The sequence below is a fragment of the Pleurodeles waltl genome, chromosome 12 (assembly GCF_031143425.1).
Source record: "Pleurodeles waltl isolate 20211129_DDA chromosome 12, aPleWal1.hap1.20221129, whole genome shotgun sequence".
In the NCBI taxonomy this organism is placed as follows: domain Eukaryota; kingdom Metazoa; phylum Chordata; class Amphibia; order Caudata; family Salamandridae; genus Pleurodeles; species Pleurodeles waltl.
Genome location: NC_090451.1, coordinates 573,613,007 through 573,626,114, shown reverse-complemented (window position 1 = coordinate 573,626,114; position 13,108 = coordinate 573,613,007). Strand labels below are relative to the sequence as shown.

Below are 13,108 nucleotides of genomic sequence, written 5' to 3'. Positions count from 1 at the left end.
GTGGATGCCAAGAACTAAATTACACCAAAGTTGGGCATCGAGGAGCCTGAAATACACGAGCGCACGTGTGGAGTGCTCCAAACAGATAGAAGTAGATTCTAAAACTGGAGCAGTGAATGGACACAATTACCTGGTCCATGCTCTGGGGGAGAGCTAAATACAGGAAGAGACATGACACATGCATGCCATGGACAAATGGGGATAAAGGGTATGAGAGCAATGATGGAGCGAGCAAATGGAAAGGCTATGGAAGCCCACAGATTGAACACAACAGGTCTTCTTTTTTTTTGTGAAATGTATAAAGTTAGGAAAAAGGATCAGAACAATGTAGGTCAGATGTCTGGGACCAGTCCACCGTGGAGCTACCAGTAGCTCGCAGACACCTTCAGAGTAGCTTGGCAGCCCTCAGTTTGTTCTTAAATGAGCACAGGGTCACATTTTCCTTTTAAAGTTAGGGGAAGGCTGTGCTTATTTTACATTATTATCATCAGGCTGCAGATAGCAGGCCCTGATAATGAACAGTGCTTGCTCAGTCAGATCTATGACCCATGCTGGGGCACAAAGCACGGAGATATTTAACTCTTAAATAAAAGTTCTCATCAGCTTATTAGCGTGAGAACATAATGATGTTTCTGAATGCTTTTAAATGGGAGAAAATTTAAATGAAAAATTACCTATATGATTAAGTTAACTCTTCACTTTAATTTTCTCCCATTTCAAAGTGTCACATTTAGAGACAGCAGACCGCTTGCCTCAGTGGCTAGTAGAGCCTGTGCCATATTTATAATTGGAAAATGTCATTTTGTTTAAATGGGAGAATCTTATAATGAAAAATATTTCTATGAAACATTAAGTCCTAATATTTCTCGACACTTTTTTTTTTTTTTTTTTTCCAATTCTTCTTATTTGGTTTACTACATAGTAATTGCTCACTTTCACTATGCAAATCTTGTCATTGGTGACACCACCCAACTCCTTCCCCCTCCACAACGTAAGAAAATTAGGGACATGTTTTCCTCAACTTTCAATTAAGCCAATTACGCCTTAATGCTTTACGACACGTTTCTTCATTTTACATTTCCCCCCATTTAAACAAATGGCTTTTTTTATCTGTTTTAAGTATGGCACCATGTTTTCAGGCCGCTGGGATTAAGGTGCTTGCTATTTGTAAATGTGACACTTGGAAATTAGGCAAATTTTGAATGATGAGTTTTATGGAATCCATATAAACATAAAGTTAACTTCAGTTTAATTTTTTCCCATTTCAAAGTGTCACCTTTACGGACAGTAGGCATCTTGCTCCCAGTGGCAAGTAGACCCGGTACCAAATTTGTAACTGAAAAATACAGCCATTATTTAGAATGGGAGAAATAAATGGTGCAGAAAAGTGTGCCCTTTTATGAACATTTTTGCAGAATATTTTTCTGCTCATTAAATTTCTTCCATTTAGATAAACGGTTGAATATTTGTGTTATACATATAATGGTGTCACATATGGCGAAAGGTATATCCTTTGCCACAAGTACATACAACACAGACTGTCAGTCACCCATTCACAGAGTTCATACTCGCACATGTGTATACATCCCCATAGACTACACTCTCACTGACCAATATGGTAACCCAGTCATAGTGCCCCAAGTCAAAGTATTTTTTTCCAAATCATAGTATCTGGCTCTATGGACATTAGCCTTAAAGTCAATAAAGCTTGGCGTGGGAGTGTCTGGTAACAATGCACAAGTTGCTTAGCACTCAGTAGCTCATGATGATTTTCACTGATCAGAAGTAGTGCTTACCACAGAAAAGGTTGGAGACCCATGCTCTAGATCTTGTTTTTAGCTATGTTGCACCATTTAATTGATCATTATTTCGAAAGGACTTTTGGAGCAAACACTTTCAAATTTGAAGAACAATTTTCCATCTAGAAAATTAACGTTCTACAAAAAAAAATCACTTTTAAAGAAGCATACTTTGAGCACAGTTCTTAATTTGTGTATGCTTTTTGGGTGATGTCTAAAATGTACTTCTCGTGTGGTAGGTTCTTGAGAATTGGGTTGTTCTGTCCATGTGCCTGTTGCAGTCAGTTTTGGAGTTAAGAATGCCAAATTTATGTTTCAAAGAAAATTCTATTTCAAACGTTTTACAATGTTAGTTTTTTTTTTTTTTTCAAGCACTGTTTTTTTTTAAGTGGTGTCGGTATCGCTTATTACTTCATTTCTGTGTCAGTGGTACAAACATTTTTCTTTTCTCCCTCAAGTGTTTGAGAAATTTAGATGCAATGTGCAGGCATGATGTTGCAGCTTCTTTTCATTTTGGCTGGGATCAGGCATTTTTGTACCTTTTCTGAGTCTCTGCGTTTTTTTCTAGTGTACACGGGTTAAAATATATCCTATTTTCCATTTGCATGTGTGCGTATCTGAAAGATACCAAACTTGGTTGTTTCACTGTTAGACACCCGTGGAAATGATTAAGGATTGTGAAAATACCCTATGTGGAATCAGGAGGGAATGGTGCCTATTTTGGGTGTTTGTAAGCTGTCCATTGTGTGATTGATTATCAGGTGAGCATCTCTCTTCTATTCTGTAACTGCTTTAGCATGTTTGCATGAATTTTTAGGTTTGTATTAGCATTCTTTCACTGCGTCTTTCGTAAGTTAATCTGGATAACTGGCTTTGTAGATGCTGTGTATGTATGAATGTTAAGATGCTGATATAAGTTGTTGCGGGGGTCTGTGCCGTGTTCTACATTGTGTTCTGTGCTATGGATGTTGTCAAACATTCTTTTTGTTAGTTTGTTGTTCCATTTCGATGTGGGAGCCTTCTTCATGATTCATTTCTCTAGGTCTTCTCACATGTGTGCATTTTCTCTTTTAGTTTCTTTGAGAAAAGGGGAGATGTGTGGTGTCATTTATTGCAGCTCTTTCATGTTGTCAATGAACCCGGTTATGATGGACGTTCTCTGGAACTGTGACTTTGACGCACACCTGGGTTGAGCTCCTGTTAATATCTGCTCCTGGAAAGATGATCTTTTCTTGGATCTGCCTGCTTGTTTCTGAATAAATCTTGTTGGTGATCTACAGTGTGTCAAGTGCGTTCCTGTGCCTCTTTTCACCCTTCATCGCACATGTATCTTAACATTTTTAAGGGTGTCTGTTGTAAAAGCATTTTAGAAAAGTACATCAAGTGTCCATCTTATTGTGTGCACATGGACTTGTGCTAATAAATATCAATACTTCAAGTATTAAAATGTAAAGAACACATGGGACTGGGTGACCTTACAACTCATGAAGCTGTTAAAATCAGTTTTGTTTCTGGTGGACAGGAAATGTTTATATGGTTAATCAAAGCTCAGTCAAGTCAGACCAAGTGCTGTGAGCAGGCGTGGCTAAGCGCCGTGAGCAAGGGCTGAGGCTTCGTGATGGGTTGGGTAGAACTATGAGTTTGGATACCATTAGTTTGGGACTTTGTCAGGCAAAGGGTTTGGGCAGTGGTTGATTCGGACAAGGGAATGCCCATAGGGATGTAAGTGGCTGTTTGAGAAAGGGTGGGGAGCAAAGAATATTGATACAGTTGTTCGGAAGCTCTTAGTCACATCCTAAGTTTTGGGTACTGTCACACACAGCCTGTGTGCGTTATGATTCTGTCCAAGCAACAATCCTAGGTTTCCAGGCATTATTCGAGCACAGAGAATAGGCTGATCATAGCATGGATTTGGTCTTGAAAGCAAAGCTGAGAATTCTGCTTGACACGATCACAACTTTCTTTGGAAATCACAATGAAATCTTCCTTATGTCAATAGAGAAGACTACAAACTATTCCAATGAGAGAACAAAGCTGTTTAAAGCTTCTTTTTAACAATTAGAATACATGAGAACAAGGGTGAGGGAACGAACCGGGCTTAGACATGTATTTGACTGCACCCATGCTTACTAGAAGACAACACTCCTGTCAGACGTAACCCAGACTTAATAGAGAGACTTCGGTTACAAATTACTGCTCACCAAAGAATGATACAGTGAGAAATGTCTCAAACTGTTGAAAGGTATCAAGGCTTTTGTTTATTACAATGAGTCCTTGACATATCTAGGCACATTGCTTTTTATATCCTGACCCAAAGACATATGGTCCCACTTCTCTCATACCTACTCACTAGAGATGTGCCCCTACAATCCTATCCCAATTAATGAGAGTGGCAATGTTGTTCTTTGATTGTATTCTGCGTCAGGATTTTCTGTATCTCTGCACTGTACACCATTATGTAATGAGAGATTTTAATCAGTCACACTGCTATATCACCTTGCTGTCATTGACATTTTACTCCTTTCATGCAGCAAGCACGCTGTTGACTGAGATGTTTTCTTCTGTTATTATGTTGACAAAACCCTATAAATAATTTTACAAAAGGCATCAAGGCTTAAAAGAAAGAGAAAAAATATATATGAAGTAGCTTGAGCCTTTTTTCTGTTTTCTAAAGACTACGAAGCCATAGACAATCCAGTAAATGGCAACCTCTTTCGATATCCTGGCTTACCTGTGTGAGAACATGGAATGAAAAAATTAATCCTAATTTATCAAAAAGGATTAGGAGCTTATGAAGGACTGAAACGAGCAGCATGAGCACAACCCTTAACTAATTTCTGTAACTTCTGTTTCTACACCTCCCTCTCCCAGGTTATCTTCACCATTTAAGAATAACAGCATATTGTTCACCACCTCAGCTTGCAACAGTGACCATGTCTGATGAGTACGTCTACACACGGGTAAGTACATTCTTTTACTCCTCTTGGAGAACCTGCATGTGCAGGTTCACTATCCCATTCATGGTTTGCTCGAAGTTGATGTTAAGATTTCTCTGCTCCATTATTGCCAAGTTGCTAGTTGAGCACTGTTACATTGATCTTTTTGTCCACCACAACAAAGTGAACACTGCCTTAAATACCATGGTCTTCATCACAATAGTTGAAAGGACACCTTTCTTACTGCTAAATCATCTTTTTATAGAACTTGCCCATGTTTTGCTGCCCTCCCCAAACCCCATTTTAATTTACTGTTAAGACTGTTTGGTTACAATTGTGGATATAGGTCCAGCAGAAAATACTGCCTGCTTGGGGAAATCCAATCACATAACAGTTTTTAGCCGCTTAATCTGTATCCATCCCAACCTTTCTGCCAGTGGGTCTTTGCCTCTCTCCACAATAAGGCATGTTGTGCTATGCTGTACAAACTATTCAAGCTTTGTATGTGACCTTCCAAAACATAATGGTTTAACTTGCTCCACTTCTCCAGAACCATTTGATATAACCAGGTTGTTTACCTAGAGTGCGTCACTGGTAACTCTTATGGCAGTTGTAAGCCCCTCTTGTGTAACAGGGGATTTGTTTGCAATAAATATGGTGAGCAGAAGGCTTGCATTGGACATGTGAATTTCCATTGGTGAGGAGTTGCTCAGCAGTGTACTCATACTATGCAATTAGAAGAGGTTGGTGTACAGTGTGGGTTTTTTATTTTAAATACCTGTTCCCCCACCTTAGTAGAATTAGTCCATGAGGTTAGTGGTTGTTAAAGTCTTGTGTTCTCAAGACAACATTTAAACAGCCTGCTGACTGAAGATTGCAGAATAGTTGTATACCTTTTTCATATAAAGAGACCGAAGTATGACCTAGAGGTCATGCACGCTTGTGACATCCTTCTTCTGCTAGGATGTTATGGACATCCAGAGGCCCATTTCTTACTTCACAGTTGCAGAGTTTTGAGAGTTAGCAAATGTTTTGGGGATGCAGGGTTTGTTTACCATCTGTTGAAAAACAAAAACCAGGCCACTGACACAGAAGTACAGAGAGAATTGAGCTACAAAACAGGGCGCAGAATGGCACAATTATTAGGGGAACTGATGCACGAAGACTGATATTTTTAAAGTAATAACTTGGAGGGGGGGTTAAATGAAACTGCAAAAATACAGTGTTTCTTACAGTGTTCCTAATGAGTCCTAACTAATCCTGTCTAAGTAGATGGGAAAACCTGACTGTCTCTGTGCTTCGGTCCACCTCTTTAAAAAGCAGGGCATGTGGTGCATTTGCACAGGCGGCCACGGAAAAACTGGAGCTTTCCATGGGATTAGCTGGATACTCTATTAAAGAGTCTCACTCGGGGTGTATTTGGAAGCACAGCTGCAACAGTAAACCAACTTTAGATTCTGTGAGGTTGGAAATGGTACCAGTCATTGCTACGGGTCCTATTTTACCAGTTGAATTTTTATGTATCATGTGTTCACCTTGATCATTGACAGTAACTTAGTGCAAGAACTGATAAGCCACAATAGGCTATCACCATACAGAGGTGCTGTTCAAGAGCTCTGACACGCTCTTGCTTCCTTCAGAACCTCACAGATTTGTGGTGTGAAAAGTGTGCATGCTCTGATGGGTTAGTTGCTTTTTTTTATTTTTTATTATTATTATTATTTTTTTTTTTTTAAGAGAGTAGTTTGAATGAGCCAGCTGTTCCAATAGAGGTATATCTGTAATATTCCCGAACTCCTTTCCTAAGATGCTGCAGCTGACATAACCTTGGCTAAAACATAAGGGTGTGACCAAGCAAAACGGCTGATTAGATGTGTTTTTGTGAGGCTTCCTTCACCCTTTGAAAAAATTTGCAGTATCCTGCTGAGCACAGCTTTTTATCATTAATCTTGTGGCAGATCGTAGATGGGAGGTGATTGCCCAATGGAATCCACTAAGAGACTGAATTGCAGAGGCCACGGAATGCTGTAAGTTGACACAGAGGACGCCCTCCGATTGATGAACCTGCACTGTGCCAACTCAGGAGTGATGTCAGTCCTGACTGGCATGGCAGTGCTGCTGAACAAAGTTAGCCTTTGTGGAAATGTTCACCGAAATGAGGGCTGTGGATCAATAGCACCTGTGAGAGCAGTGAGCACCCTCAAGCGGTATACAGGAGTCTCACTGAGCTAACTGTAGGCGACTGCCACTAAATGGTTGACTGCTGCTGTGGCCTGTGACATAGAGTGTAAACCCAGGCCTATGACCACTGTGAAACCAAGGGGAGGGGGCTTCGGTAGTGCACATTAATGGAAAACCGATGCGTGCAAAAGATGACATGGAGAATAGCTGGCAGGGCCTCAATTTGTGAACCCCTTATAAAAGGGTTGTGACAACAAGCACTGAATGAAAATGTAGACTTTGCGAGGCAGTGTGCCATGCGAGCGTACTCAGCCTAATAAAAATAAATGCAAGTGTACTTGGCCTACCAAAATAGATCAGTATACAGCTGTGAAAAGTGCAGCTGGGACTACCCCATTGCATGGGGTGAATTCTCTAGGGGAGGCTGGATTTAAGCAAACATCAAGTCATAAACTGGCAATTCAGGTAACTAAGAAGTCTCTGGAACCGGAAATGATAGCCCCAGTAGAAGTAAATCTATTGAGATTAGAAAAGGGGAGGATTTCTAAGAGTAAATGCCTTGGAAGAAACAGTGGAACATTTACAGAATGTGACGAAACAGGTACAAGAAGGGTAAAATCTGTAATGACTCCAACTAATAATATTGGACAAGCTGATGATGCAGAGGTTTTGGGCTCCTGGGATTCCCAAAAAGAGTGGAAAGCCCACTTGTAGAGTTGGTTCTTTTATAAGAGTAGGTCCTGAATACCTTGAAACCCAAGGTTTGGCCAGCTTTTCCTTGATAGAAAAGGTGCACAGAACATGGACCACCACTGCTTGGATCACCTCCCATAGCTACTAGTACATGCTGATTTAGCTATAGAGATCCAACATGTTATGCATGAGTGTCCCCCTTTCACCCAGTACGTCAGTAGTTCCCAAATGATATTCCCTGATTACACGGAATAATTTTAGGACCTCTGCAAATTATTCAAAGCAGTGAAACAAAAGTTAAGTCCTCAACTTTAGATATATGCCCATGTAGCTTGCAAAAGTTGGTCATTCAGGGAGTAAAAGACCATCTCATTACTCATCCAAATGGCATTGAGGAGTGACCTGGACTGTAGGACAAAACTATGCCATGGATGGGGAAAAAGGACCTGCAAAATAAAGTTTCTTCAGCAAGGAATGTCCTTCCATGGTCACAGATAGCACTGAATTCCAATTCACAAGGAAACTGATGGATTGAATCCGTGCTGAATATGGAAGACCTGCAACTGAATGACTATAAAGTCTCTCTTAACAGTAGCACCTGAATATAGCTTCAGGATGAACCATTTGTACCAGTGTTACAGTGAACATGGGCATTAAATGTTAACCGGTAAATTTGTGCTGAATTGAGGGCTGATGCAGAACAGTTGGCTATGTAATGGTGATGAGGATTTCTGATTTTTCTGTTTGCTGTGTACTAATGAGTTGTGGTATTCACTACCAACTCTCCTCTCAATGTTCAGGACCAAAAACTTGGGACAGTAGACAAAGCCTGCCAGGCGGGGCTGCCTAAACTCTTCTTCGAGGGTATCAGGCTTTGAGAAAAACAGCAGCTTGTTCCAGCAAGCTTGTTCCTTGCATGTCACCTTAGGCACTTGGGATATGATACAGATTCTAGTGGTTAATTTCTGAGAAACTGTGGTGAATTGGTGTAAGCAATTTTAACTGCTGAAGTATAATATTGTAGCTTCACTGGAGCCAGGGAATACACTGTAAACACATCATTTAATAGGGTCATCTTGGAATCTGTCAATGATGCATAGGAAAACTTTTATGCATTTGGCTACTCATCAGCAAACAATGTAGAATATAAGACTGAAGGAGGTGGTAAACTTGGTCACGTAACAGTTGAGACTGAGATCTAAAGTCACAGACTATAGAGTCTACATATGAGAAATTGAGATTCCAGAAAGTTCCTGGAGTTTCCTAGAAAGAGAACTCTAAAAGAGCACCAAGAAAATAACAATTGTGCGGTTGTAAAGGAAATGAGCATCGGATTGATCAACCAAAGGAATCAAACCCCCCATTTTTTGTAGTTTGCCTGGCAAAATATTGCAGCTGGTATCCTTCTCCTAAAGATCAAATCCATCCATACTCTGAAGTGAAGGTCCTGCTGTGACTTACCTGAGCTGGAAAGAGAGAACTGCTATCGTGGTCTGAAAGTCAATGCCGTTGTGAGTCCCAAAGCCACCATCAAATTCTCCAGCATGTCTGCACCACTTCCCTGTGATGACTGTGCCTTGTACCCTGCATCCAGTCATGGTAAGTCCTGAAAGTATCCATACCCTTGCAATCCACTCTTGTTTTCTTTTTCGGGGGGGGGAGGAGGGGAATCAATAATGGGATTCTGGACAAGGTGGGGAACACTGCAAATTCTGTTTCATGAATGGCCCGCAGGTCCATAGCCTTTCCAATAAATCAAGTAATGAAGTTGACTCTTAACTCTTCAGGAGTCCAGAATTGTCTGAACTTCTTATTTTGGTCCATCTTCAGTTAACTACTGGCAGTCGAGGTAGAACATGCAGAGTAGTAAGTTAGCAGATGGTTTAAGTAGAGAAAGGTAAAAAGGTGATGGACCTGCCAATGAGAAGGCAAGGTCAGATGAAAAGCCACTAGATGAATTATCTTTTTATCAGAAAAATGACCAACAAATTGGATTTGAGCTTTGGCATGATATCCTAAAAGTGAAGGAGAACATGTAACTAACCATTCAGAATTTCCACCTTGATACTGTGGTGCTGCTTAACTGTCTGTCTGCTTATTTCTTACGAGAGATGTAGCTGCTCACAAATTAGTGAGAACTAGCCTGTGCATCTAATGTAAGGTTTGTGCAAGGTAGCACTCATGGGTGAGTTAAAGGGTGAAGTCTGTTGAGCTATGTACAGTGAGTAATTCTAAGCCTATTCTACAGTTGGAATCCATCTCTGCAGGTCCTCTTGATAGCGTGCTAAGAAGCAGGTGCGAAATTGTTCAGTTTTGATTAATAAGCTCCATTTGTCTGAGGATGGTAGCAGCTGGGTTTATAACTGAAAATACCTTGAGTTGTTAAGAAAGGAAGCCCAGAAATGTGCTGTTGATGGAGACACTTGAGCTATGATGGTTACTGATGGTAGGAAAACAAAGAGGGAGGAGAAGGTTGTGGGGCTGGTGTGTGTCCTCCTTATAGCCTATATAACATTACAAAAGAGGCCCAGCCAAAATAACTACCACAGGATGGACAAGGAAAAAGGATTTTCCGTTTAGAAAAACCCTTACCCACCAGGGTTACCCCTTGGTGGCATGCTTCATCATTGGTTTCTCTCCGTTCCGCTGTGTAGCGGGCATGCTATAAACGACTGGATACGTGGGAATACTGATGTAATCTTGTCAATGTGAATCACAAGAGAAATAGAAGAGGTGGGGTCTTGGGTGAGTTAAAAATACCTGCCTCCTAGAGGTTCCAATGATTTAATGGATCTCTTGGAGGTAGTATGATTACAAAGGGGGCTACGGAAGTGGGGTATGTCATGTTCCTTACTTCCTGATCTACATGTTTCCGAGCCTTACCCCTAGGCTCCTCTTCAGGACCAATGTTGACTCCCTGGTGCCACTTCTTGTTTAACTACTACTAATGAAAGCATTAATAATACATGCATGTGATATGGTGCAATTCGCCTAACTAATGTGGTGTCTTAGGATGATACCTATTTTTTATGGTGTCGGTCATTAATACCTGTGGAAATATAAAAGAACATAGTTATTATAGCCCTCATTCATATTGGGCTGCTATATATATTGCTTGTGGATGTGGTGCACCTATTTGCAAACTACATCCCACTTGTGAGTATCAGAAATGAGAGACCAATGTAATTACTCTTTTGTAATGTTACTGATGGTAGACCACGTTTTACAAGTTCTTTAAAAAATATGCTCCTTACTTTGGAGCTGATGTAATTTTTCTTGAAAGCAATTAAAAAAACTAACTTAGTAAAGGAATCCACTATCTCCAGAATTGTACATTAGAGGACGGAAGCAGATCTACAGTAAAGTCAATAAAGATGGGTAGCCCCAGACTAGCTGGTGTAGGAAAAGGGATGCATTAATCTTCTAGGCATGATATGGAAAAATGTAGCTTGTAAACATACTGTGCAAGTCTGTACGTAATCATGTAGATTCATTTTTTTGTTGTCAATTTTTATTGAAATTTTCCAAGACATAAAAGCATTATAGGTTCAGTATGACAACCTTCTGATGGATACAACTACCTGTGGATTCCTCACCTAATGAATACTCCCATTGCGCCAGCACTCGACGGAAATCTTCTTCCTAGCTTCTGCACGTCGACGAGGACGTCACAGTTGCCCACGCGATTCCGTCTGACGTCATACAGGCAATAAGAGGTCCTCGCCGACGTCAGTTCCCTTTTTTCCGTGCCATTCGAAACGGTTATCTTCGAGGGAGCTACTGTTGCTGTTCGACAGTTAGTGTGTTTTTGGATCATTTTTTTCTCTGAGATTACAATGTCGCAGAGAAAGTCAGGATTCAAGCCCTGTCGTGAGTGTGGGGGCAAAATGTCGGACCCACATTCTGACTGTTTGTGGTGTCTTAGTTCCGATCATGATGTTGACAAGTGTGATTCTTGTCAGCATATGAATCCGAAGGCCCTGAAAGAGCGTGAGGCCAAGCTTTTTCTGTGGAAGTCGAAAAAGAGGGAAAAGAGACACCATCGAAAATCCTCGTCACCGAAGTCTCATCGGGACTCCCGGCGTCGTCGAGAATCACGGCGCCGGTCGAGTAAAGAGAGGTCTTGGTCGAGGTCACCATCGACTCGGCGTCGGAAGACTTGGGAGGTCAGTCCCACTGTCACTCCTCATCCGTCGACGCCGTTGCCTTCTCCAGCCTCACTGACTTCGCCCAGGTCATCGGGCCAACCACCTTCAGTGTTTGAGGTTCCGCAGCCTCAAATGTTTTCTCCGACGTTGCAGACGTCGAGGCCGGCGTCTGTTTCGCCTTCGATCCAGGCACCCCAGTACCCGGCTTTCCCAGCCCCTGGAGCTGATAATACCGCATTTTTAAATGCGATGTTCTCTATCTTCCAGCAGATGGCTCCAGGTGGTGGACCGGCTGGGCCTTTGGGCCCTTTGGCTTTCAACATGGGTGCTCCGGCTCCTCTTCGACCGGCACCCTTTATGCCCTTTCTCCCCCTGGGGAACGTGGGCTCGGCATCGGAATCGGCTCCGGTGGCTCCTGAGGCTTCGACATCTTCGGCTCCGGCTGCTTTGATGTTTCAATCAGTGGCGCCGTCTAGACCTCCTACGACTCCGAAGCAGTCTTCTCTTCATCCGACTCCTGGTTCGGCGCCGAAGGTACCTGTGGCACCTGTAGACCCGACGTTGGACAGACCCGGAGATCGGCGTCGTTCTTCGACATCTGCTGACGCCATGTCGACGCCGAGGATTGAGGAGAGGCTGCACTCGAGGAGGCTTGCTCTTCGCCTCCTTGAAGAACAGGAGTACCAGAGACAGAACCTGGAGGAAGGAGAGATTGAGGACTCTCATGAGGGTCTCCATGGGCTGGACACTGCTAGTGGCCTAGATACTTCCCCCGAGTGGGACTTGTCATCTCCTGGGGAGTATACAGAAGAGGCGGCCACTTTTCATGCTGTTATCAGGAAGGCAGCTAACTTCTTGGATCTTCCTTTGCCGGTGACTGAAGCCAAGCAGAATTTGTTGACAGAGGTGTTGCACCCAGCCTCTACATCAGCAGAACCACTTTTGCCGTTCAATGAGGCGCTGCTGGAACCTGTTTTGGAAGTCTGGAAGAAGCGGGTGTCTTCTTCAGCTGTCAATAGATCTGTGGCTAGGAAGTATCGGGCTGCACCGGCTGACCCTGGTTTTCTTACCAGACATCCAACACCTGAAAGCTTGGTGGTAGGGGCTTCCTGCTCGGCAAGGTTTGCTCCTGTTTCTTTTCCAACTGTGCCCTGGGATAAAGACTCCAAGAAGATGGACATGGCATCCAAAAAGGTGTTCTCGTCATGTAGCATGGCATTAAAGTCCACCAATGCTACATGTATTTTAGGAAGGTACATTTATGCTCTGATGGACGAAATTGCATCTACGCATACGGAGGTCCCTCAGGGGCTATTGAATCTGGTATCGGACGCTCAAGCAGCTGCAACTC

General features: G+C 42.3%; 1 protein-coding gene across 2 annotated transcripts in view; it reads left to right on the top strand.

Annotated features, from left to right (window-relative positions):
- Positions 1-13,108, top strand: part of LOC138268234 (zinc finger and SCAN domain-containing protein 2-like) — a 168,375-nt gene that overhangs the window by 37,041 nt on the left and 118,226 nt on the right. For both annotated transcript variants that reach the window (XM_069217694.1, XM_069217695.1), the window contains exon 2: positions 4,671-4,759. In XM_069217694.1, the coding sequence (XP_069073795.1) occupies positions 4,733-4,759 (27 nt within the window). In that variant the 5' untranslated portion in view covers positions 4,671-4,732. The remainder of the gene's footprint in view (positions 1-4,670; positions 4,760-13,108) is intronic.